This window comes from Sorex fumeus, unplaced genomic scaffold (genome assembly GCF_029834395.1).
Source record: "Sorex fumeus unplaced genomic scaffold, SorFum_2.1 ptg000007l, whole genome shotgun sequence".
Lineage (NCBI taxonomy): Eukaryota > Metazoa > Chordata > Mammalia > Eulipotyphla > Soricidae > Sorex > Sorex fumeus.
This window is the reverse complement of record NW_026606064.1, coordinates 41731640-41759520: the sequence shown is the minus strand read 5'-3', so window position 1 is coordinate 41759520 and position 27881 is coordinate 41731640. Positions and strand designations below refer to the sequence as shown.

At 37.7% G+C, this 27881-nt stretch overlaps 1 protein-coding gene and 1 non-coding gene across 2 annotated transcripts; both read right to left on the bottom strand.

The window, feature by feature from the left end:
- FH (fumarate hydratase) lies at nt 1–27403 on the bottom strand. The gene is made up of 10 exons (XM_056137845.1): nt 27235–27403; nt 24425–24559; nt 20188–20298; nt 19023–19199; nt 15025–15207; nt 11764–11929; nt 7690–7893; nt 5940–6067; nt 3291–3444; nt 1–179 (listed from the first exon to the last, which is right to left on the bottom strand). Exons 1-10 carry the CDS (start codon nt 27370–27372, stop codon nt 37–39), a joined length of 1539 nt encoding a protein of 512 aa, XP_055993820.1. The 5' UTR covers nt 27373–27403; the 3' UTR covers nt 1–36.
- LOC130017007 (U6 spliceosomal RNA) lies at nt 21294–21400 on the bottom strand. Its single transcript, XR_008791309.1, has one exon. It is a non-coding gene; the product is annotated as a U6 spliceosomal RNA (small nuclear RNA).
- Nucleotides 27404–27881: the final 478 nt, after the last annotated feature.

Sequence of the window (27881 nt, the reverse complement as noted above, 5' to 3'; positions counted from 1 at the left end):
TTTTACAATAATTATTTTTATTTAAATTCCTTTAAGTCACTTTGGGCCCAGCATTTCCTTAGGTTTTACCCACTCATCAAACTGTTCTGCTGTGAGATAGCCAAGTTCAATAGCAGTTGCTTTCAAGGTTGATCCATTTTTGTGTGCTGTCTTAGCAATCTTTGCTGCCTTGTCATACCCTGAAGAAAAAACAAAAAGGCAATACAGTTGTAAATACTAAAATTACACTTTTGTTTACTTGATACTGATACTACAGACACTACTAATATTTTAAAACCTTGATTAACTATCAAGAAAATTACAAGATATTTGGTTTTTTTTTATTTATTTTTATTAAAACACCATGATTTACAAAGTTGTTCATGATGCTGTTGTTTCAGGCATTTAATATTTCAACACCACCAATGTGATCTCCCCATTGTCCCCAATATCCCTCCCAACTCCAACCTGTCCCTAGAGACATAACAAATTTACTTTATAGTGCTTCCTAACAAAACTTAAAAGAAATGGTAGACACTCAATTCCTCTTTTGCAAACCACAGCATCCCAGGGGAGAGAACAAAAGGGAATGCCCTGCCACAGAGGCAGGGTGGGATGGGGGATAGGGGGTGGGAGAGATACTGGGATTGGGAGTGGTAGATAATGGGTACTGGTGAAGGGATGGGTGCTCGATCATTGTATAACTGAAACCCAAGCACAGAGATTTGTAAGTCTACAACTGTACCTCATGATGTTTCACTAATAAAAAAAATTTTAAAAAAAAGAAATGACAGAATGATCAGAAAATAAATCTATAAGAGCCAATTTATGATTTGATTGTGGTATGATTTTAACTGTATAGATAAGGAAATTAAAACCATTAAATACAATATAATAAAATGCCTATTCTCATTCAAGTAACTTTTCAACTCTGGAATCTAAAGTATACTGCATTAAATTTTATTTTATATTTGGATCTCATTATGGGAATAATCATGCCCTATGCATCACTAAAATTTTGTTTTAAGTTCTATGCTAATGTATTTGAGCTTACATGAAATAGGTTTAAGGCCTACAGATGTAAATTTTTTTCTAATCTAGATTAACAAAACATTAACACAAAAGGCTTAACTTGTAACAACATATATTAGTAATCCCTCATACAAAGACAATGTCTCCATGGTGAGATACAACAATTTACACTAATTTTTTTTCTAAAGAAATATTTTTTTAAATCATTCCATTAGCTATTTATTATTAACAGGCAAAAGAAAGTAAATTATTGTTAGCCTTCTACAGGAGCAGGCTTGAGGAGCAACTGGAGACAGTGGCGGAGGGAAGGTGATTTGCTGGTGGGACTGGTGTTGGAATACTGAATGCCTTTAACAAATCATCATGAATAATTTTGTAAACCGGCGTTTAAATCGGAAACTCAGGACTTAAAAAGATACAAAGCAAGGTAGCTACAGAGGGCTAAAGGCAACAGAACAACTGATCCTGGGAACTGCTGGGCTGGGGAAGCTGGACAGGGTGTGGTTTGCAGGTAAGGAGCCCTGGCAATTTTAGGGTAGACAGGTAGACTAGTGATGAGTGTGGTGGTGATAAGTTATAGTGTGCCCATCTTCTAGTACAGCATTAATTTTCTTTTAAGCATATCCCACATTAACTTTATTTCAGAAAGATTTACCAGTTTTAGCCAATTTTAGAAGAATCTCTAATTTGAGTCTTTAACAATAATTTATTTTTATTTTTTTAAATTTTTTTTAAACTTATTATATTTTTGTTGGTTTTGTTTTGATCACAACCAACAGTGCTGAGGGGCGATTCCAGACTTGGTGCTGGAATCTTGGGGGTCACTACAGGTGGTGCTCGGGGTGACAATGTGTGTGGTGCTAAGAACTGAACGTAGGCCTCCTACATGCATAGCATGGGCACCAACCTGTTGAGCTATCTCTCTGGCTCCTTGACAACAAAGTCTTAAGTACAGATATAATATGACCCTTTAGTTCTTCCTATGTGTTTCACCAGTTGAATGCTGATGCACAATAGAGAGTGAGTGTGTGTGTGTGTGTGTGTGTGTGTGTGTGTGTGTGTGTCGAATCCAGGGCCAAATGCAAGGCAAGTGCTCAAAATGCAAAGCAAGTGTTCAATGACTGAGCTATGCTCCTGGCAATATAACAATTTGAGAATAACCAAAATATTATCATTAATTTTAATATTTATACCAAAAACAGATAACATGTTGGGGCTACTGCTTGAAGTAATAAAATGAGCTCTAACTGTAATGCTAAAAGTATAGCTTAATGTAAAAACCAAGAATACAAATATATGCCTTGATTGTTCATAATTATCGGTAGCTGGTAGCTCAGAGGGAAAGTCACTTGCCTTACACAAACAAGGCCTACCAGAGTTCAACCCCCAGCATTTCATGGTCCCCACATCTGTCAGAACTGATCCCTGAGAGCAGAGTCAGAAGCCCTGAGTACCACTGGGTGTGGCCCAAAAAGCAGCCGGGTGGGGGCGTAGGGGGGAAATCAGTTTATAACTTTTAAATGAATAATTATATCATAACAAATTATTATAACTTGTTCTAAAATAGGAAATTAAAAAAGTTAACCACCTCAGATAAGCTTTTAACATATACCTCAAAACTAGCAAGTTAAATAGTATATTTAATAGGAGCACGAAAGCCATTTTACATTTGAGGTCTGTACGTCTGACCCGCATCATATATATTTGCAATTCGGAAAAAGGCTTGCAATGCAACACTACTTCTACTTTCTCTTTTATTCTTATCAGCAATAAACATTTTTAACCATTCATTTTCATTTATGAATAAAATAAGACATCAAAGTATAAGCTAAGCCTCTAGAGAAAATTGAAAGGAATGAGGGACTGAGTGCATACTTTGCATTAAGAAGGCCCAGGTTTCAATCCCCAGCATTGCTCAGTTCCCCAGCACCCTGGGACTGGCTCCAAAAACAAAAAAAAATGGAGAAGACAGAAAAATATTTCTTTTCATACTACTAATCAAGTGACATACCAATAAAGAAGTCTTTCTTAGTGCCTGCTCTGATAAGCAAGCATCTGAATTCCACCAAGACAAAAAAAAAAGTTTGGACTATTACTACTAAATTTACCTCATATTAAGTAAAAATGAAGCATAACATCAACCTTTTAAAATAACTGACATTATATAGTCTTATAACTGCTAATAGTTTAGAAATATTCAGAATATTTGCTGACAATGAAAGAGTGTCTTAAAATTTTTATTTTATGTTTAAAATAACATCATTCATTTAAGACCTTACCTATATGAGGATTAAGAGCTGTCACCAACATTAGAGACTCATTCATTAGTTTATTGATCCTTTCTGTGTTGGCTTGAATTCCTACCACACAGTTTTCTGTGAAGGAAACAGATGCATCCCCTAGAAGCCTGGCTGAGTGCAACACATTTTTAATCTGTAAAAGACAAACAACTATTAGGCCTGCCTGCCTCTTTGTCCATAACATTTGCTACTTTCTGGCTGATAAATGGGCATATAATTCAATAAAATATAATACTTCTACAACTTGTAATGCACTATGGCAAGAAAATAAATAGAAAAGAAATTATAAAGATTAAAAGGCATTAAAATCTAAAAAAACTTGAGAAACCATAGCATGAATAACTGAACTATGAGACAGCTTGTGGCATTATAAAATAGTGGTATGAAATATCAGAGAATATATAAAAAGTGAAATTAATTTCAAATGTAGGAACCAGTGAAATCCTTTTTGATATAGAGGACTTAAATGGGTAGAGACTAAAAAACAATCTTTTTCACAGAAGAAAGAGGAGATTCAAGTAGGCAGAAATTACAAATTGAGTATATTGGAAGAAACCAGTGAAGATAATGTTATCAGTATTTTTAAGTATAAAAGGTCACATCTCTCATACTTAAAAAATTTCCTACAGCCACTTTAAATAATCTTTCATATTTTAAAACAGCATAAAATAATTTTTAGTATTTCTTTCTTTTTGCTTCCGACATGTAGTACAACAGATTCACATACTATTATTTTCTGGTTTAAACCTTAGATCTGAAAATTGTTCATCAGTAGATGATGCCACTTTACTCCATTATAAAGATGAAGGAAAAACAGCACAGTGTTAATGAACACAGTAATTTTTCAAGGTATGTAAAGAGATAAATCAATAAAAGTCTGAAAGAAAATAGAAAACTAAAGAAAATTCCAGAACGATAGTGCAGCAGGGAGGGTACTTGTTTTGCATGTGGCTGAATCAGCCTTAATATTTGGCATCCCATATGGTCCCCAAAGAACTGCCAAGAGTAATTCCTCAGTGCAGAGTCAGGAGTAACCCCAGAGCATCGCCAGATGTAACAGGGAGGGAGAGAGGGAGAGAGGGAGAGAGGGAGAGAGGGAGAGAGGGAGAGAGGGAGAGAGGGAGAGAGGGAGGGAGGGAGGGAGGGAGGGAGGAAGGAAGGAAGGAAGGAAGGAAGGAAGGAAGGAAGGAAGGAAGGAAGGAAGGAAGGAACTGATCTGTTATTCTGCAAACTGGCTCCTACCCTCAGAACAATTGTGACATCCTTTTCTCTTGGAATATATATTCCAGAAGCTGATCCAAGGATATAAAACTGAGAAAAATATACTATAACGTATAATGTGTTATTGAAACTATCTAAACTGGACACATAACCGAACATAGTTAAAACTCATAAAAGGTTTTGAGACTTGGTGCAAAGTACAGAAAACTGAGTTTTCAGCCTCCCAAGACAAAACTCTCAAGTTTACTTAGCTATAAAAACTACCACCTATCAATAATGTGGATCACCTTTTTTCTTTCGTCTTTTTCTGATCTCTGTAAATGAGGAAAGATGATTTCAGATTATACCTTCTAAGGCTGAGGCCCAACAGAGACCAAGGACAGGAAGTATTTCATAGAGAGAAGACTGAAGGTAAGATGTTGATGGAGAAAGACAAGGCATGTCTACTGAAGCCAGGAAATCACAAATGACTGTGAGGACAAACCAAACTAAAGTGAAAAAGCTGAGGAGACTTCAGTGACTGAATTTTTTCAGAGGACTGAATTCTGACATCAGAAGAAAGAAAAAGCAAGAGGAGATGAGTTTTTTTAATTAAAGAGACTTGGAATTCTTTATTGTCACTGGCATCCTGAGGGAAATTATACTCTTCTTCCACAATTTTTCTTACAACTAGAAAAGCAGGACTAGGGAAGTGGCTTACAAATGCGTAAGCGCTTTGCATGTGAAAGTTCCTAGATTTATTCGCAGGCACCATTAAAAAACAAACCAATAAAAACCCTTAAATTTAAAAAATTGAGTAATAATGAAACCAAGCAAACAACCAAATCACCTGAGTTAAAAGTCACCTAATATCCAAGACTAACTTCTAGCATTTAATTTATGATTGACTTCAAATGCTACTTGTATCAAGGGTCTGGAAAGACAGTACAGCAGGTAGATTTTGCCATGCATGCAGTCAACCTGGATTTGATCTACACCATCCCATATGGTGCCTGGAACCCCGCCATAAGTGATTCCTAAATGCAGAGCTAGGAATAACCCCGGAGTACTGTTAAGTGTAGTTGTGTAGTCCAAAAACAAACTGACCAAAGCAAACAAACAACCCACAATAACAAATGCTACTTATATCAAATACCTAGCATGTAACTGTAGCAAGCTTTATGAAAGACAAAAATCAGGGCATGGAGATGATAGTACAATGACTAGGGTGCTTGCCTTGCATGCAAATGACCTACATTGGAGACCCAGCATCCCATATGGACCCTTGAGCCCACCAGGAGTGATTCCTAAATATAGAGGCAGAAGTTAAGTCCTAAGCACTTCTGGATATGTGCCTCCAGCACCAACCACCAAAAAAAAGATACTGATCCTCAGAGCAAAACATTAAAAATACAATTTAGAGCTTACCATCATTGGCTTGAAAACATTCAACTCAAAATGTCCATTGCTGCCTCCTACAGTAACAGCAACATGATTCCCCATAACTTGAGCTGCAACCATGGTCATTGCTTCACACTGGGTCGGGTTCACCTTGCCTTCAGGAAAAGTATCAGGAAATAAATCCATATCAAATGGGCTCATAACATCATGTATCAGCAGTTAAGTTTACATTCTGTGCCAAATAACAAAACTTAATTTCATTAAGTAATGTATAACATGCAATCAGTACATAAAGCAATCAGTACCAATGTATTGAATCCTAAAAAAAGAAGAGATGAATAATCACAAGATGTGAATCATTTAATGGCTAGTGAGTAATAATAATAATAGACAAGACTTTAAGTGTTTTCTCTCCACTGTACTCGATATACAACAGGGAATAAAAATAAATGCAAACCCAGCCTTTATAGACAACTGAAAGTGACTAGAAATAGCCGGTAATTAAAACAGATAAAGAATAAATAAAAAGAATTTCAAGCTGCTGTGGGAACACTTATTCAAGAAGCACGTCACCAATACTTGTGAGATTTCTCAGAGGAAGACTACAATAAGCTAGAAAAATCCCTATTAATTGTATGAATGTGGAGAACCCCAACATCCTAGTAAGTCTTCTAATACATTCCAATTTGAGCCAAATATCCCAAATTCTGACAATTACAGGTAACAAATTAGAAAGATTATTTCCTTCCATTTCTTTCTGATGACTACACCTAGGATTTGTGATCAACTAAATTCAAGTCAGTTTTTTGTTTGTTTGTTTTCTTTTTTTTTTTTTGGGTCACACCTGGCGATGCAGTTACTACTGGCTCTGCACTCAGGAGTTACTCCTGGCGTTGCTCAGGGAACCATATGGGATGCTGGGAATCAAACCCGGGTCGGCCGGGTACAAGGCCCTACCAGCTGTGCTCTCTCTCCAGACCTCATGTCAGTTTTTAACACTAAACATTTTATAATCAGATCTTCTCTTCTGTGCATTTACCTTAATTAAGCAAGGAAGGAGTAGGCCAAACCCTGCAGTACTCAGAATTTACTTCTTGCTCTGTATTAAAGGGTCACTCCTGCCAGTATTTGAGGGACCATATGCTGTGTCGGGGATTGAGCTGGCATGGTTGCATGCAAGACCTTAATCCCTGTAGTATCTCTCTGAGCTTTTAAAACTCTAGTCTGCTTTTTTTTTCATTACTAAAAGTCCACTTCAGTGTGCTTCCAAGATAACCCTCCAGTCTTTAGTCAATTCACTAATGACACTTTAAATGCACAATCCATTTAAAACTATCTAATCCCCATCTACTAACACTTCTCTTACTTTTCCATGGCATTCAATGAATACCAAATGACTCGTTAAAATGCTGACATCCAATACAGTTTTATTCTACCTTCATTTTTAGGTAAAACCAGTTATCCTAGAGACCTGAGCACATTATCAGTCCCTTTAGAATTTCCCCAATTCTATTTATATTGTTAACGATGGAACAATTAAATATTTTTTCTAATGTGGGAATCAAAACATACACTGCTAACTAAAATTCTTTTCTCTTACATCATTGGATAATATCCGCAAAGTCCTAATCAAAGGTGGCAAACAAGCACATTCTAAAGCAAGTACAGTGCACATGTCTCATCCATCTTTATAATCATGTTAAACAAATAGAAATATATTCTGTACAGAACAATGTTTGGGTTCTTAACTGTTTTAGTCCCAACATTTACAGCTTACCTGGCATAATACTACTTCCTGGTTCATTTTCAGGTAAGATCAATTCTCCCAGACCTGAGCGGGGACCAGACCCGAGAAAACGAATATCATTTGCTATCTTCATCAAACTGCAGGCAGTAGTGTTCATGGCTCCACTAAGTTCAACCAAAGCATCATGAGCAGCCAGAGCTTCAAATTTATTTGGAGCTGTGACAAAAGGCAAGCCTAGAGAAAATAATAACTTATCTGAGTTAGCAGGTAAAATTAAAAGTTTTTTAATATCAGAAATAGTGTTCTAATATATAAGAAGCAAAAATAGACCAGAAAAAAAATCTTATTTCAGAAATAAAATAAATTAAAAAACTTTTATTTGGGGATTCAAGCTTTGGCTACATTTCTTTAAAACATTCTAAAGAAGGGGGCCAGGAAATGGTTCTGTACCTACAGCACCAGCCTTGCAAATTTAAGGTCCACAATCCCTGGGTCTGCCTCATGCACCAAGCAAGATTCTGGTACCACAAAGCAATTTCTGGCCACACTGTAGCTAAGTGAGCATAAGTATCACAATTAAAAAGATGTGAAAGTACTGCAGCAAAGAGCATAATTCTCGATGAGCACTACAGTCTAATGTGAGTAAATTAATAATTGCAATACCAGTAAGTAGGGGTACAAAAACTGAACTGAAAAAAAAGTGCAAACCAGCAAATCTATGACCTAGTGTATGAACACAATTTGATGTGCAACCCAAGAAAGGATTATAACCGACTGTGTAGGACAAACAAGCACTAGAACCAACTATATATACAATCTCTGATCACTGGATCAACAACAGAGGGAAGGGAAGAGGGGGAGGAAGAATGTTCTGCAGGAGTAAAAAAAAAAATTAATGTTATTAGAATTTGAGAGTACAAAAAAAAACAGTATTTGAGCAAATACGATGAACACACTGAAAGGAAAACACTGTACTCCTACAAACATATGATTTTAACAACACTTAAGATGAGAAATAGGAGAAATTATACTCCTTTCCTAATGTAATTCAGCCATACTGACCTCACTGCCCTTCCCCCACCCTACCGCAACCCCCACACTGGCTGTTTTAGTCTTTCCTCCATGTGAGTTAAAAAAAGTGTGGGCGCTCTCTGGAAAGAAAGATGGCGGCCGCATGGGAGCCTTGTGGAGAGCAGGTCTGAGCCGGAGGTGGGGGCACGACTGAAACCTCATGGGACGGATGGGACGGGGGGGGGGGGGGGGGGGTGTTCCGGCCCATCTTTCACGCCCTACCGAGGTCACCAGTTGCCCCCCACGAGCGGCTCTCTGACATCATTTAATTCTTGAACCCAGCTGTAGAAAGCAAATCATTTCACAATGCTTTTTCAGCATGGCTGATTTGGGGGGGGGGGGGGGGGGTAAAGTCTAAATAATAATGGTGCAACTTTTATCGAAACAATGAAGCTAGCCAAACTAGATGGAGTGTTAAGTAGAATTCATCTGCCCCACAGGCATTGGGGGGAGGGGTTTACTGGGGTTCTTCGTGGTGAAAAATAAGTATTGGTAAAGGGAAATGTGATTGATATTTGTATGACCAAGACCTAAACCTGAAAGCTTTGTAACTTTTCCCACAGCGATTCAATAAATAAATAGATTTTAAAAAAATGAGCAAATTATAAAGAAAATTAAAAAAAAAAAGTGTGGGCGTGAGCTATGTGAGTATGGTGGCCATGAGTTGCCTACCCATCCCAAGCTGGTTGGTGATCAGTTGCCATTTATTCCAATCTCCATCCCGCAGTTTCTTCCATTCTCCTCCCCCCCCCCATACACACACCATTCCAGTCTTGCTTTGCCTCTCATTCCCAACACCCTGAGTTCCCAGTCCTGTCTCATAGCCTTAGTCATCCACCCAATCCCCTAGAGTTGGAGGAAGCAAATACACATAGGTAAGGTAGCACAATCAACATATGTAAAGCCCTTCCTCTGGACAAAATTGTATCCTGCCCAAGGGCAGAATCCCATCTAAGGTGTGTTACTTTGCCCTTTCCTTAGCTACCATTCATTTAAACAGTCATCTTAAGTTTACTTCTTAATAATATTTCTAGTCATTTTGTATGGACACAGTAAGAGATTTGCCAATCTTAAAAGGTGGCTCTTCCTGGAGATATCTCACTATATATCCCAGACTTCAGTTCTCAGGCCAGGTTAGTCTTTCCTAACCCTAGCAGGGTCCTTATACAGTTACTTCTTTTTGGGTCATGACACAGTTTATCTATGTCTGTGCTCTTATAATAGGTTTTATGGCGCTTGGCCTGTCCCTTTTTAATGCCAGGGTAGCTTACGATTTGTCCCTTTTTGATGCTTGGATACCTTATAGCTTGCCCTAGGTCCATTCAAGTCCCTCACCAGGACCCTCCTTTTGGGATGCTAGGAACTAAGGGCAACTGTTTAAGTTCAGTAAATATGACAGATGCCCAGGAGTAAATATAATTTGGGATCAATTAATTCTCAAGTAACAAGAGCATAGCATGTCTTCCTGTGTCTATATAAAAAGGACATTGCTTGAAAGTAAACTGCAACGGGCATAAAGGAAAGAGAAAAGCAATATTTCAATTGCATATACAAAATCCATGGTCCCCAGAAGAATCAGACTTTATAAGGGTCTGATTAGGGGAAATGAGCAATTAACAGATAGGGGAAACAGAAAATAAAGGAGAAGTTAAAGATGAATGGGAATGCCTGGGGAGCATTGTGATGGGTGTTACTTAATAAACCTAAGCTCCTCACAGCAGCAAAGGAGAAAGGACAAAACAATGTTTTCCAACACCTCCAGTCAGAAGCTCCCAAGATTCCCTGAAAGAATGAGTCAAAGAGAATTAGACATAACCAGCCCATCTTTACCCTTTTCAAAAGTTTAAGTATCTATATATTCTAGTCCTATAAAACCGGTCCTGATCCAGAAGTTGATTAAAAACCAATTCTCTGAATGAGACAATGATGGGTCTCATTCTCCTAACCCTGAAAGAGCCTTGAATATGGCACTTTTTAAAATCTCAGGGCTAGGACGAAAGAGACGTTACTGGTGCCTGCTCGAGGCAATCGACGAACAACAGGATGATCGTGATCATGATCATGATCTCTGCTAGTAAGCAACAATACTATTATTTATCTCTACCTTAACCCTCTAGAATATACAACATCCTAATAAAAGTAATTTAGAGATAAAAATTGGCTGCAATAATAATCATATTGAGAACATTGCATTCTCTTGTAAAATAATTTTAAAAGATCATTAATTCAAAGAATAGAATGATACAGGAAAAATTAAGCCTATCAGTATCTAACACATATTCATCAAAGAGTTTCAATTATCACTTGATTTGGCTTGCTCTGAAAATTAGTATTCAAAATCTTTACAAAGAAGATTATTGGGGGTAGAGAAATAGTATACTGGGTAAGGCACCTGCCTTTCATTAAGGTGAACCAGTTCAATCCCAGCACCACATATGGTTCCCTAAGCACTGCTAAGAAGTGATCCCTGAGCAGAGCCAAGAGTAAGCCCTGAGGATCACTCTGTGTGGTCCAAAAATCAAAACAAAAATATTGACTATCAGCAGAAGATTTTAATTGTAGGCTGTATGAAGTCACAGATGGAAAGCTTTTAGAAAGCAAAAACATTAACAATAAAACATCTGAAATAAGTATGGAACGCATCTTGTTTTCTGGGTCTTCCAAGCCATGCGCAGGAGGCCAAAAGGCCACACCCATGAATTCTCAACCAATGAAGCTGGAGGTTCAATGTGAGGTCCTGAGGATGCACAGTGCTTTTTGGATTGTGATTGCCAGGGGTTACATGACACATACTAGTCACATTTAGTGGTATTTAGGGGCCCTATAGGCAAAGACCAAGTGGTGTAGGGAACCGAAGCAAGGTCAGCCATAAGCTAAGCATGCACCTTTCTATCATAGGACCATCCTATCCAGCACCCAGAACACATCTATAATAGGAAAACAAAATTTCTAACTTTAGCAAAATTTTGAAGCAGAAAACTTAGTATAATGAAAAAGAGATCACATTATCACCAAATTCATATTACTGCTGACCTGTGAGTGAAGACACTTTCGCAGCAACTTTTTCCGCAAAGCCAATTCTAGTATTTAAACCAGTACCAACAGCAGTGCCTCCAGCTGCAAGCTCATAGATTCTTGGCATAGCAGCTTTAATTCTTGTCATTGCATATTTCACTTGTTGAACATAACCACTAAATTCCTGGAGAGAAAAAAATATTAAGGTGAGAATATAAAAAATTCATAATGGCTTACAAGCTACTCTAATTGCATTAAGTAGTTTTGATTAAATAATTCAGGTAATAAGTTATAAACTATCCAATTGGTATTTATACTACTTTAATCAACATGACAAGAAAAGTATAGAAAAGAGGATTTATAAACATCAGCTAAAACACTGCCCCTGACAATGTGTACCATTTTTTGTAATACCTTAAAAAAAAAAAAAACAGGAAATATACTTCTTATGTGAATTACTTTGTACATTAAATTACTGGTTTACTGAAAGTAACTGTTTAGTGAATCCCAAACTTGAGAAAAATATACAAAAACCTCTCTTTTAAAAAAATGCAACATTGGGGCAGGACAGGAGTGATAGTATAGTGGGCAGGGCATTTGCCTTGCATGTGGTCGACCCAGTTTCAATTCCTAGCATCCCATATGGTCCTCTGAATACCACCAAGTCACCAGGAATAATTCCTGAGTGCAAAGTCAGGAGTAACCCCTGTGCATTGCCGGGGATGACCCAAAGAGCCAAAAAATAAAAAAATTAAAAATGCTATACATACATTATTTACAGGGAATATACAATAATTACAGGCACCACAGCAGCTGGTGACTCACTGAATTGCAAAACAATAGGGCAGATGCAGAGTGAGACTATAGCTTCGCGATGTATTTTATTTGGGGAACTTCCCAAACAGCACAAATGGGGTTTAAGGGTTTCTTCTCACTCTGTACTCCTGTGCAGGCCTAATGGTTCAGCGATTGCCTCAATAATGCAGAATTGTTTGAGCCCCACAGTGCAGACTACCAGGGCCACTCAACTGGGGCCACACAGTGCAGAGAATCAAATTCAACACCTAGAAACATACAAGATAGTTGCTATAGACCCTTTGCGCTACCTCCTAGGCCCCGAAATATATATTTTAATTGTTATTAATGTTTTAAAAAACAAGACACAATTATTTTTTTTTTAAAAAATGTATCTCCTTAAAAATTGCACATGCAGGGGCCAGAGCAATAACATAGAGGATAGGGTGCTTGCCTTGTAAAACGCAAACCACAGTTCAGTCCCCAGCATCCCATATGGTCCCCTGAAACCTGTCAGAAGTGATCCCTCAGTCGAGCCAGAAGTAATCCCTGAGCAAACCTGGTTGTGGACCCAAAACTCTACCTACCTACCTACCTACCTACCTACCTATCTATCTATCTATCTATCTATCTATGGTTCAAAAAAGAGGGAAAGGGAAATGATCAAGCTTTTCTCAGTGTTTCCTATTATCAGAACAAAAATAAAATAGACTATATAGCAGTACAATTTTTCCTCTCACCTAAATTTCTACAAACCTATTTCTGAAAACTTTCATTTTATAATTGGTATACATCACCACCTATTGATAATTTGCTTATAGCACAGCGGTAGGGTGTTTGCCTTGCACACGGTCAACTTGGCCGACTTGAGTTCGATTCCTCCGCCCCTCTAGGAAAGTCCGGCAAGCTACAGAGAGTATCTCGCCCACACGGCAAAGCCTGGCAAGCTATCCATGACGTATTCAATATGCCAAACACAGTAACAAGTCTCACAACAGAGACATTACTAGGCCCGCTCGAGCAAATGGATGAACAACGGGAGGACAGTGCTACAGTGCTACAGTCCTACATCCCAACTGGTGTGAGTTTAAGTCTAAAACTATCACTCTATTTTCTTATATTCATAGCACAATGCATATTAGTAGATTCATTTGACAGAATAAGTAAAAATAGCAAAATAATTTTTGGTACTCTTGAAAAAAAAAAAGTAACACCTCTTCCAGGGCCAAACCAATTTTGATGAGTAAGCTATACCTCATTTGATCACTTCAAAAATAATTTTTAAAGAATCTACTTATGCAGTAGATTCTTTAAATCTACTGGGGCTGGAGCGATAGCACAGCAGTAGGGCATGCGCCTTACACGCGGCCAACATGGCCGACCCGAGTTCGATTCCTCCGCCCCTCTCGGAGAGCCCGGCAAGCTACCGAGAGTATTCGATATGCCAGACGCAGTAACAACAAAGTCTCCAATGGAGACGTTACTGGGCCCGCTCGAGCAAATCGACGATCAACGGGAGGGCCTTTACCTTTACCTTTACCTTTACTTATACAGTAAGATAAGGAAACTAAGAAAGAAATTACTATGATATAAAGAATGATAATGACAGTTAACACCAACAGGAATGGCTTAAAGCATTTTATGTAAATCAGCATGTTTAAACCTCACAATTTATGAGACAAATAATTTTCCCAATTTTACAGTTCAAAAACTGAGGTACAGAACCAGAGAAATAATAAACAGATTAAGTTACTTTCCTTGCATTCAGTCAACCCTTGCTTAATTCCTGACACCACAGTCCCCCGAGCATCTCCAGGAGCAACCTCTAAGCTTAGAGTGAGGAGTAACTCCAGAGCACAGCCAGGTGTGACCCCAAAACCACACACACACACACACACACACACACACACACAAATCTAGCCAAAGCAATAAAAACTAAAAACTGAGATAATAAAGGAAGGCTGCGTAATTTTCCAACGGCCCCACAATTTGTACAAAGCAAAACTAAGACTTAAAACTGAGAAGAGAGACTCAAGCATGTTCTATACTCATTACCAGCTTGTTCTATACAATTTTTAATCAACAAAAATTCCTAGTCCATTAATGCAGAACAATCAGTCACTGACTAAATTGGCATGGTCTTTTATTTATATTGGTTTTAGGGGCCACACCTGACTGTGCTCATGGCTTATTCCTGGCTCTGTGCTCACAGTCACTCCCGTTAAGTGTTCAATGAACCATATGTAGTGTCAGGAATCAAATCTGGGATTGATTGCTGGCAAGGCAAGTACCTGTTCTATATCTCTCTAGGCCTAACCTGGTCTTTTAAACCAGTGTGATTTAGAGAGAAATATGTTAGCTATTGGAGGCTTTGTTGTTACTGTGTCTGGCATATCGAATACTCTCGGTAGCTTGCCGGGCTCTCCGAGAGGGGCGGCTATGTGTACCAACCTCCAGAATGAACTGAATATAATCCCATTATACCTGGCCAAGAGTAAGAGGAACAGCATCCTGTGTGTGAGTACGCCCAATTTTGATGATCTGGGAAAACTCTTTAGATTTTGCATCAAGAGCATCTTGTAGCTTCTGCAGTCCTGGTAGCAGTACTTCGTGAACTTCTATTGCAGCAGCAATGTGCATTGCTGTGGGGAACGTATCATTTGAGCTCTGTTGGAAAATTTACAAAAGAAATCTAAATCACATAATAAAACTCAAGTTTGAATGCTATAATTAAAAAGTTACTGAATGACTACTTAAAACTTAGAATGCATAATTCCAATAGATGGCTTTGGATCAAATAAGAGATCACATGAAGGGAACATTCCCAGAAATATATTATATACACCCACTATACTCAATGCATAATATATATACACCCATTTAAAAGTGATAGTAAGACAGAGAAGTACATTTAACAGCTAGATGAAATAAGAATGATAATAAAATCTCTTAACACAGTGTTGCACAGTCTTTCACAAACGTTTCTTCATTTAAAATTTTAGGAAAGTTCTATGAGGCAAATCACCACTATGAGAATAAGAAAAAGCAGCAAAAAAAAAAGAGAGAAAAGAATGTGATATGTTAAAATGTCACTGGCAAACTGGAACCTAAACAAGGTAGTTTAAATTCTGCATACTCTTTGTTAAACTCTAACTCCATAGCTTTAAAAAAGATTAAAAAAAAAAAATTGGGAGCCGGGGCAAAAGTACAATGGGTAGAGCATTTGCCTTGCATATGACTGACCAGCCTTGCATATGACTGACCAGGTTTTAAACCCTGCATCCCATAAGTTCCCGTGAGCACTTCCAGGAGTAACTCCTGAGCACTGCCAGGTGTGACCCCACCAAACCCTCCCCCCCAAAAAAAATTGGTTGGGGGGAGGAATTTTGGGCTATACCTGGTAGTGGTCAGGGGCTACTCCCTAGTAGGTTGCTACCAGCAGTGCCCAGGAACAAGGCAGTTACAAGGAGTAAAGCAAAAACACAAGCCCTTTGGGCCAGTCCTTCAATTATTTTTAACAAATTGTTTTTTATTTTATTAAAGATTTACTATGTAAATATCAAACCACTTTAAAAGAGTAGAATAAATGGTATTCTAAAAATGAATTTATCTCCTAAATTCAAAGGTTACCAGTATATGTTAGAAAATATTATTTCATCAGTAACTTCACCTGACCATGAGTTATTTCTGAAAACAGATTTTAAGACTTCAATATAAATCAACTAATATTCAAAGGCATGTGTTAGGTTTGAAAATTTCCTCAGACAATAAACTCATGGAAAAAAAATCCCCTTTAATACTTAATATATTAGACTATATTTCGCAAAAAGATTTTGGTTCCAGTAAGAATCTCATATGAGTTTCTTGGGAAAATGTATGGAAATACAGGATGATGAGTTTTGAACTTTGCTCAAGAAAAAATGTTTTTCAATGAATATTTCATTTCCAAAAGATATGAGCCAACAGCTACAGTTCCCAAAATTGGATAAACCTGAACAATGATAAAAATAACACACACACTGGACCTTAAGACAAAATAAGGGGTTGGAAAAAATAGCACAGCAAGTAGGGCATTTGCCTTGCACACGACTAACCCAGGTTCGATTCCCAGCATCCCATATGGTCTCTCAAGCACCACCAGGGATAATTCCTGAGTGCAGAGCCAGGAGTAACCCCTGTGTATTGCTGGGTGTGACCCCAAAATCAAGAATAATAATAATAATAAAATAAATATGCATGAACCTATACCAATATACACAAAAGATTGAAAAAATAAGTAAATATGGATGAGGGTAGAGATGTACATTTTCTTTTCAAAAAAATTCAATTAAAAAACATAGTGGAATACAGAGAATAGACAATCTAATACCAAAATATTAGTAACTGTTTAAGAGCTACTAGTGAGAGCAAAAAGTTGTAGTAAAAGTTGAAGGAGAGAGAGGATATATGCAGAACCAAAATTTCTCTACTAATTATTGCGGCATTATAAACACAGATCTAAAATAACCTGAATACTCTTCTCTCAGAAGTGAGTCTTTGTAAAATCCCTAATACTGGAAGGACTTAGTGACTTCACTTCTTGTAGAGAATGGGAGAGGAAAAACATGTAACTTTACTCACGGAATGGGGGATGGGCGACCTTCCCCCCTTCCCCGGTTCTTCCAGGAGCCTAGCAGTCAAGCCCATGAACTGCCTCTGGACTCATAGAAGATCATTTACTGGCCATGATCCAGAGACATAAATAAATCTCTAAATAGATCAGCAAGAGGCAAAGATGCTTCTGGACCTCAAAGTCACCATCCAGTTAAAAATTTAACTCCAGCTCTATCACCCCACCGAAATTTTAGAATTACTGGAGCGGCGTGCCAACGTGTGCATACTCCACCACTCATATACCAGGAGTAGCACACAACACTGGGTGGGATATAAAGTAGAAAGCAACCAATCTTGATTAAGAAAATATTTACACACAGGGCTTAACCTGTAACAACATGTTAGTAATCTCTTATACAAAAGCTTAATGGCTCCAGGGTGAGATACAACAATCTTCACACACTTTCTTCTAAGAAAATCTTCTTGGATCATTTTTTAGCAAATTAATCATAACAAGCAATATGAAGTAAATCATTTAGGGCTTGCTATTGGGGCAGGCTTGGATTGTGGTTGGGAAAATTGGAAATAACGATGGGGAGAAGGTATAATGGTGATGGGACTGGTGTTGGCATGTACTAAATTATTGTGAACAACTTTACAAAAATAAAATTAAATAAAAAAAGAAAACTGATAACTTTAAAACAGACACTTGGCAGAAACAATCTTAACTAAGTGACTAATATCATGAGTATCAAATCATGTCACAAAATCACTGTATCATTGTCACCCTGTTGTTGATCGATTTCCTCGAGCACCAGTAACGTCTCCATTCGTCCTACCCCTGAGATTTTAGCAAGTGCCACATTGGAGGCTCCTTCAGGGTCAGGGGAATGAGACCCATTATTGTGACTAGGTTTTGGCATATTAAATATGCCTTGGGGAGCTTGCCAGACTCTCCCCTGCGGGCAGGATACACTGGGTAGCCTGTAGGGTTCTCCAAGAGTGAGAACTAGACAATAACAGGTCGCATGGCAGCATTCTGGAAGCTGGGTTTTATAGTCCCTGGGTCTTGGCTGTTGACGGGATAACACGGCGCTGAGGCATTTGGTGGGTGTAAGGCCTAACTACTGGAAGACGGGGGATCTGGGACCAGTCCTCATCTGAGCAGGCTTGAAGACCTCAGCCCCAGGTCCCGCATACCTGGGCTCCTCTACCGGTTCTTTCATGCGTGAGGCTCGTACAAACGTGTGGAGAGTGGTCTTAAGTATGGCTGTGACTGGTTCTGGAGGTTTTCAGCTGCCAAGGTTCTGCTCGGGGCGGGGAGGGAAACAACCCACCCCATTCCAAGAGGCCCTGGTGAGGACAGCCAGGCGTGGGGGCAGGAGACTCTGCGCTGTTCTCTTCAGGGAGCTGGGGTTCTATAGTCCCTGGGTCTTGGCCGTTGATGTCACAAAATACCTGATACAATACCTGACAGAAGAGTTTTTTACGTGTCTAATAGTTTCCCCCTATATTCAAGTCTCTGTTTAATCATAAGAAAACATCAGAAAAACCCAATTTCTTGAAGAAGTAACAGTCCACGTTCCAAGATTATGTAAAATGTTTTACATTAAAAAAGGTTGGGTGCAGGTGTAACTGAGGTATAATTTTTATAAGTTTCAAAATAGTTCCCAAAAATCCAACTAATAAAAATATACTTACAAACTTAATTCAGGTGATTTTTAAGATCTAGATCCAAGATTCCAAAAAGAATATTGGAAACATGTGAGAACTCCTTTCTTACATGTTTCCTACATGTACTCCTACCCCTAACAAACTATCAATGACTATTTTACAAAAAGATTCCAATGTATTCTTTTCAACTAATAAGAAAGAGATTGTACACTGACCTGGCTTTTATTAACATGATCATTGGGATGCACGGGGTTCTTGCTGCCAAGTTCGCCTCCTAGTATTTCAATTGCTCTATTGCTAATAACTTCATTTACATTCATATTGGTCTGGGTTCCTGATCCAGTCTGCCACACCACAAGAGGAAAATGATCATTCAATTTACCCCCAGCTACCTGCAAGGGAAAAAAAAATCAGAAATGAATTTCTTTAATGCAACAAATATTCACTATTTAATTTGGTTATTTTAGGAACTATGCTAAAGGACCAATTTGTAGTGCTATTTTTTAATTTTTTTTTTCACAAGTAATGCCATTCATTGATGATACCAAATAATTTGTGACTCTCCTGGGAGTCTGTCTGTAATACCATTTTGTTCCACCTACTACTGCTTTACAAAGTAGATTATCTAGAACAAATGGTCTAAATAATTTCACTTATTTAAAATGAGAACTGAATCTAAGGGGTTTTTTCCCCTCTATTTTTCAACTGTCTTCTCTAATTTTATCCAGACAGAGCCACTTGTTAAGGCTGGTGAATGTCTTGAGTTTTCAGATATATTTTACATTGGTGCTCAGTGGGAAAGCAGGATGTTACCTAAGTCTAAGTAGGATGATAATAAACTAATGACATTGCAGTGTGAATTCACTAACAGCTATTCCATCACAGAGATGTCCAATTGCCAACGATAAAGGCAACAAGGTTGTCGTATTCTTTTACTTTCAGTTAATACATTAGTTTTTGAATTGTGTGAGACTTCTCAGAAAATGGTTTAAATCCATCTTCTAAAATTATTTTAACTTACAAACTAAAATAAGAATGCACCTTACTGAAATCTATTACCTTAAATAACCGGCTCACTTTAAAACTTCCAATAAAAAACATAAATAAATGTAGAAAATCTAATGAAATAAATGATACTAGCCATCATATTTCTAGCATTCAAAAACAATTAGCTTTTCAGAATTTTGACATTTCCTTCAGTCTCTCTTCTGATTAAAGTATGCATGTAATGATAGAAAAAATACATGTTTCCTGTTCATTTTATAACTCAAAGATTAAAAAAAATACATTTTGCTTACCTTTCTCCCATACCTCATACCCCTAAACCCCTTATATATATTATATATATATCAATCATATCTCATATCCTACATCTCCTACCTCATCTGCTGCCTTCATTATTGCATTGGCAATTTTTGGATCAAGACCATAATCCTGGTTTACTTCAGCAGCCGCTCGCTTCAAGATGCCAAAAGCTTTAATAACTGGTATCTAAAATTAATCATAAAAATATCTCAAATGTATAATAAGTATGAAAGCTTATTTGATGACGCTACAAAAATTGCACACAAAACACTAACAAACACTACAGTGCTAAATATTTAGGATGTAGAGCAAGAATAGAAATAGGTCAATAATGAACCAAGAATCATCATGTACTTAAGAACCAAAATAAAACCAAATACAATGACAGCATTTGATAAATATATATACATATGTATATGAGTATGTGCTTCACTGCTTCACACACGCACATTCAAACATACCCTACTATTCATCGTATTTTATTAATAATTATGTGGTTATTTCATATTTGTAACATATTTAATCACCAATTAGCATAAAATAAGCAGTTATAAAACAAAAACATGACATTCTACCTAGTCAGTGAAATTTTAATACTAAGTCACTAGAAATTTCCCTAAGAATATGTATTTTATACAGATTGATAGATTGAGTAAGAGCTTTGTAGAATGCATGGGATAAACCCAGGGTCTCATACATGTAGACCTCTAAACCATTCAGCTACCTCTATCCACTTTCCAGGAACTAAGAATTAATTTAATTTCAGTTTAGTTGTTTGAGTTACACCTGGTGGTGTTCCTGTGTCGCTCTGGCAAGTATTTGGAGAACCAAGTTCTGTCAGTGTTTGGGATTGACTGATCTTGAGCCTCCTACATGCAATGCATACAGACAACTATTCAGCTATCTCTCTGGCCTCTAGCTTTTTTAATCCTGGGTTTCTTCTGATTTAAAATTGGTAAATAGAATTATGTTCCAAGTCATTTTAATTTTAATTTCTTTTCACTTTCAACTCCAAATCACATTACTGTATTTAAAAGTCTAACTTTTGATATTTTACTGAAACGATACCTGGTTTTTGGGGTTTTTTACAAAGCTTTTATGTTTGATATTCAGCTAACAACGATCGTTACCCATCCTTCCATCAGTGCAAACTTTCCACCACCAATATCCCTCTTATCCCCTCCATTTCATATCGCTTCATGAATTTGCGTGTTATCCTTGCACAGGGGCCATGCTAATATTCTCTGTATCATTCCAATTTTAGTATATGTGCTGCCAAAGCAAGCACGATACCTGGTTTTTTTTACATAAATTATGTGTTCTTGTCAAAATTAAAAAAGTCAAATTGTGGTACAGAATCGAAACTATAGATCCAATAACAAACTTATTAAAGGAAAAGAATTATCTTAAAGGGTGCATATCCAAAATATATAATGTACTCAACAAAAAGATAAAATCTGATTTTATTTATTTTTTTTATGTGCTAGACTTTTATTTGTAGGACCTAAAGCAGGGAAGAAGAAAAACTGTACTGCTGCCTTCTGTGGAGCTGACAATGGACAAAAATCCATTTAATATATTGTCTTTGGATAGATGATGTATCGGATATCAAACTGATAAGAACAGATAGTAAACTTGTAAAATCTGATTTTAAAATAGGCATAGACTCTGAACAAACTTTTCACCAAAGATCTACAGAGATGGCTGTAGATACAAAAATAGATTTTCATTATCACTTATTATGGAAATACAAATCAAAATCACAATGAGATACCACCTCACAACTCTTAGAATATCTATTTTGACAAAGATAAAAAAAACAAGTGTTCATGAGAATGTGGTGAAAAGAAAAGTTTAATACACAGTTGGTGGGAAAGTAAATTGTTCCAACCATTTTGGAAAAGAGAATAGATTTCTAAAAGTTTAAGATTGGAAATATCATGATACAGCTAACCCAATTCTGGGCTTTATCCACAAAATATAAAAACACTAATTTAAAAAAGATATAGGTACATACCTATCTTCTCTGAAGCATTATTTATAATAATCAAGATATAGAAAAAGCCTGTTTATCAACAAATGAATGGATTAAAATGTGGTGCATATTCACAATACGCTACTACTCATTCGATTATTATAGCACTGCCCTCCCATTGTTCATCAATTTGTTCGAGTGGGCACAAGTAATGTATCCATTGTGAATCTTGTTACTGTTTCTGGCATAACGAATACATCACGGTTAGCTTGCCAGGCTTTTGCCATGCGGGCGCGATACTCTCGGTAGCTTGCCAGGCTCTCCGAGAGGGGCGGAGGAGTCAAACTGGTGTTAGCCGGTACAAGGCAAGCACCTTCCCACTGTGCTATCACTCCAAAAAAAGAAATCTTGCCAGTCCCAATAACATGGAAGGACCCTGAGAGACTATGCCAAGTGAAATATGTCAAAAGAAAAAAAGAAAAACACCAAATTTCACTCATTTGTGGAGTAAGAAGAAAGAGCAAATGAACACAAAACAAACTTTCTGATCTAGAGGTTAAAAGAGGGTGAGTTGGTAGTCTATGGAAACTAGACTTTGGTGATAATCATGACACAGAGTGAGTATACAGGGATCAAATCATAATAGTGTACATTTGAAATACACAATGCAACAAACCAATATTCCTTGACCGCACAGCCACATTTGCGGCCAGTTGCATGACATCTGATACCAGTTGCATGACATCTGATACTTTACAGCATTGATAATACCCCAAGAGCAGCATACCACATTTGATGGGGCTTAAAGCAGAAGGCAACCAATCTTAGGAGTAAATATATATATATATTTAAATGTCTACATTATATAGAAGGAAATATATATATATTATATATAAAATATATATATATATACTTTATATATTTTATATAAGCACACAAGGCTCAATCTAACAATGTTGCTAGTCTCTTCTATAAGCGCTTAATGGCTCCTGGGTGAAAAACAACAATCTTCACACACTTTCCTCACGAAAACTTTTTTGGATCATTTTTAGCAGATTATTCATAACAAGCAATACAAAATAAATTACTATGGTTCTATTTGGGGGCAGGGTTTGGGGTTTGGGATAAAAAACATTTTTAATATGGTGGTGGGAAGGTGTAATGTGGTAGAATTGGTGTTTGAATATTAAATGCAATCAATTATTATGAACAACCTTATAAATATAACATAAAATTTAAAAAAGAGATTCAGGCTTGAAGACTCAGAATTAAACTATAAAGTTATAATCATCATAAAATTACAGTATATGTACATAACTATTAAAAGTATCTCACCAGATGAAGCCTGGCTACTTCTAGGCTTACTAGCCTATCCTGTATTCCTGCATGATTATTTCTTATATTCCAGTTGGACCTCAATAGGTTATGTTATACATTTCATCCTTTCCACACTTAACTCTGAAATCAAGATGCGTGATAAAATCAGTGACATGTAACAATTTTTTGGCAATCTGTCTCTTAATGGTACATGTCACTGCATCTTCTAATTAATGACATCCAAGTCCAGTTACAAAATTTTTAAATTATGGGGCCAGAAGGAAGCATAGTGAATTGGGCACTGGCCTTTTAGGTAGCCAACCTGGGTTTCATCCCCAGCACCCCATTATGGTCCCCAAGCCCCACCAGGAGTGATACCTCAGCACAGAGCCAGGAGTAAGCCCTGAGTACTATCGGATGTGGCCCAGAAACAAATTTTACTTTTTTCCAAATTATGTTTCACATGACACTGAACCTATATTTACTAACAGAATACACACACGTGTATGTGTGTATATATATACACACGTATATAGACAGTAAATCCATTAGATCGTAAATACATATGATAAACATATATGACAATTAGTTTTTTATAAACATATATAAAAAACATTTTTATTTGCATGTACTCTCTAAGAACTGAAATCACGACAAAGTATATTAAAGTATTTTACTCAAAATTCATCTTAAAAATTAATTTCAAATTAGTACAAAATATTTTTGAAATACTGAAATTAAAAATGTTTACAAGCTAAAAAATCCCAACAAAAACAAGAGGATTCTATTAAATAAAATTTCTATTAAATAAAAATTCACAATATTCTGTTACAGCTCAAAATAGGATTAAAAACTTCAGAATTTTGACATTTTAAGGAAAAGAAGCACCTATTTTTATTCAGTTAGTTCTCTAGTAACTTTAAATTTTAACTTATAAAAATATTTTATTTAGAAAGTGACCCATCTGAATAAAGCCTTACTTATCCAAAATAAGCAAATATTTTTACAATAGGCACTCACTGGCATGCGTTCTGTCACACCTCCAATCTTAAAGTTCATTGTAGATCTCACAGTCTGAGCACCATAATACTTATCATTAGGGACCTTGAGTTCCCCAAAAGTATCATATTCTATCCGGTAGGATTCTTGGCTCGCCTAAAAATAAAGATAAGAATCTGTTACAATTTGAAAAGAAACCAGTATTAAAAGGAGTGATATCCTATCAGCTATGAGAAGAAGAAAGATACTTTTACTACATATGTACTACAATGAAAAAAATTTCAGCTTTGATTTTCATTTTATTCCCCACTTCTCAGTTCTATTTTAATACAATTAGTCACATTTAATGTCGATGTTAAAGATAGACCTTCGAATTTATACTACTGTACAATATGTGATCTACGTGTGAGATCTACATGTGATCTACAGAGTGCAATACAAAAAGTCCAGGTTTATAACCAGGGAGCCCATTATTTATCAGTTATGTCACCTTCAGTAAGTTTGCTCAGCTGTAGATGTGCAGACAAGTGGAGATGCACTAAATCTTGGGTAATACGAGGAAAGCTATAGCAACTTTCTCTACAAAATTGAATATACATACATACTTATATACATACATGTTAAATCTTATATATAGGCACCCCTTTTCTGTCAAATAAAAAGAGCTAAGAAACTGTAGCTTTTTGAATAAAGCTTGGTTACAGTGGTTATCATTATAGCATAGAGCACTAAAACTTGCTCTAGGAAATACCATGTAAGATCAGGAGCCATTAGCCTCAGGAAACTCAAGAATTGATGAGGTGGTTACAAAATATACCAGGCTGGAAAGATCAACAAGAAAACATGTGCATCCTGCACATACATTGGATGAGATTAACTAAACCACAGTATTAAATGAAAAAAAGGTACAATGTCTTCAGCTTCTCAGGCTGAGGGCTTAATATGCATTTCAGTATTCAAGAAAATTGTCTGAACAGCTAAAAATCCATAATTTTATTTCAATGTGTTTGGGATTTGTTTCAAAAAAAATCTGTTTGGGGGACTGGGGAAATAGCATAAAGGTCAAGGGTGCCAGTGTAAAAGTGATACATATTCCAGACTCCTTTTTAGATCCCCTCCCTGGCACACCTCGCACCACAAGACCAAGCCATGGTTCCCGAAAGACCACAAATGGAGGTCACCAAACACCAACCAGGAGGTCCTATTGTCCCCAGCACCCCTTAAGCTTCCCGCTGGCCTGCAGCTGGAAAAGATTAAAGTCCATCTGATCTTAAAACCACAGACTCTTAAAATGCTGGCAAATATATAATCAAGTTTATCACTATTACCGTATAACACATAGATGTTTCCACATTTTATAGTCATCATGAAGATCATTAAGGAAATACTGTAAAATATAAGATTTCCCTATCCACTACGCTAAGGAAGCATTCATTATGGTCTCCATTATATATACTCACTCTAGTGTTCTTGATAAAAGATTAACTGGGACATCTATGGTCATGAGAATTTCTCAACATTTGCAAAAGAAAGAAAACAACCTTTAATAAAATCAATACTGAGAGCTGGAGGCTGAGATGAGTGGGCTGGCAATACATTTAGAGATTTACAGAGAGGAAAATCTACCAGAATTCTACAAACAAGACTGTGCTATTTTTTAGTAACTGTGCCTTCAGATGACCAGTCTCCTATTTCCCTTCCCCAAATGCTAGGTAAGTAAACATGAATAATTTTCAAAGATTCTAAACAAACTCATAAATTTGGGCAGTGCCAGAATTACAAAAAATTCTCATTTTGTGACTTAAAAATTACAGTAAATAACCTTAACATCTAGAAAATGTTTTGAACTTTTGAAATTCTCTAGGAATATTTAATACTTAATACATACCAAACTTGTCCAAAGCGCTTTTATCATGTGCAATCTTGCTAAATTCTTTTCATTGTGTGTTTTTTTTTTTAATTTGTCACTTTAATGCAGAAACTAAGGCTCAGAAACAACGTGACCTAAGTTTCCACTATGGGTACACGGCAGCCTAGGGTTTGAAAGCATCTTTCTTATTGCCAAACTCGTTCTACATAGTGCACAGTGAACTTCTAACTTCCTAAACATTTCCCCCTCACATTACACGCGTGTAGACATGTGTATTTCATGCGTATCGAAACGGTGACAAGTGCACCTGGGCTTATCTAAGTCAGCAAGAACCTGAACTTTTACAAGTTCTAAAGGTCTTCTGTAATCTAAAGCACTGATGTTGCTCCTCGAACAAGCCTCAAGAATACGACTCGGGTTTACAAATCTCAGGATGTTTAAGCCGGATAAAGGAAACAATTTTGGCTGGATCACGTCTCTTTTTAAATTCGTAAGACCCTACCCCACCCCGCCCGGACCTAAGGGAGAGTCGGGCCACCGCAGAGGAGACCAGATGAGCAGTAGGGTGGTGCGCGGCGGGCCGGGGCCTCGGAGAGGCAGGGGCGGAAGCTACCGACCCGCAATCCGCCCCTCTAAGCGCCGGTCCGGGAAGCAGCATTGCCGAGTTCGGGTGTCCAAAAACGACCCTGTGACCGGGAAGGAGATGGCAGCAGGGGCCACAGAACCCTAGTCGCCAGCTGCAGTCCCAGGCCAAGAGCACAGTAAAGAGGGGGTGGCTCCATCCCAGAAAAGGAGGAGGCGGCCCAGGGAAACCCACAATGTGGGAGACGGCGCTGGGCCCAGCACCCGGCCGGGCCAGACCTCTGGGGAATCCCTCCCCGCCAGCCAGCGGGCGTCCGAACGAGCGAGCAAAGGGCTGAAGGTCACCGCGACGAGGCCCGAGGACAGGTCCCTTGCTCACCATTCCAGCTGAGTTCGGGGGCCGGAACAAGAAGGACGCCCTGCCACCGAGGTCCAGAGCTGAGCCTGAGGCAGGAGCGGAGGCTAGAGCTCGCGAGAGCCGTCTCGAGCGCGCGAGGAGCCGGAGTGCGAGATACATGGTGCCGTGGGATCCTGGGTACACTATCTGGGAGGCTGTGACCACGCCTCCGAGCCGGAGGTCGGAGCCCGTCCCGCCCACCGAGCAGCTGCTCCCACCCAATCATCAGCCTCATACCCGCATGTGGGGCGGGACCAATAGTGAAAGGCCAGTAAAGAGTTAAGGGGCGGATCTAGCGCCCTTGTTGGAGCTCGGTTATTTGAAGCCTCGCCTTTCATAAAGTATTAAAATAGAGAGAGGGGAATTATGGGAAAGGAAGTTCTGGGCTTTCTTTAAGCGATTTGGGTTGCTGTGTGTCGGTCAGAGGTCGGCTTAATAGTGGTGAAATAATCTAGAATTTTTTTTAACTTATTATGAAACAGCTCAAACATATTCCATGGTAATTTTATTTTTCATTTCTTCCGTATTACATCTTACATATGGAAATATTTGGAAAACAAAGTATGTACGGAAAATGAAATAATTTGAAATAATTGTTTATAATGACAATTAAAACTCTTTTAGCGTGT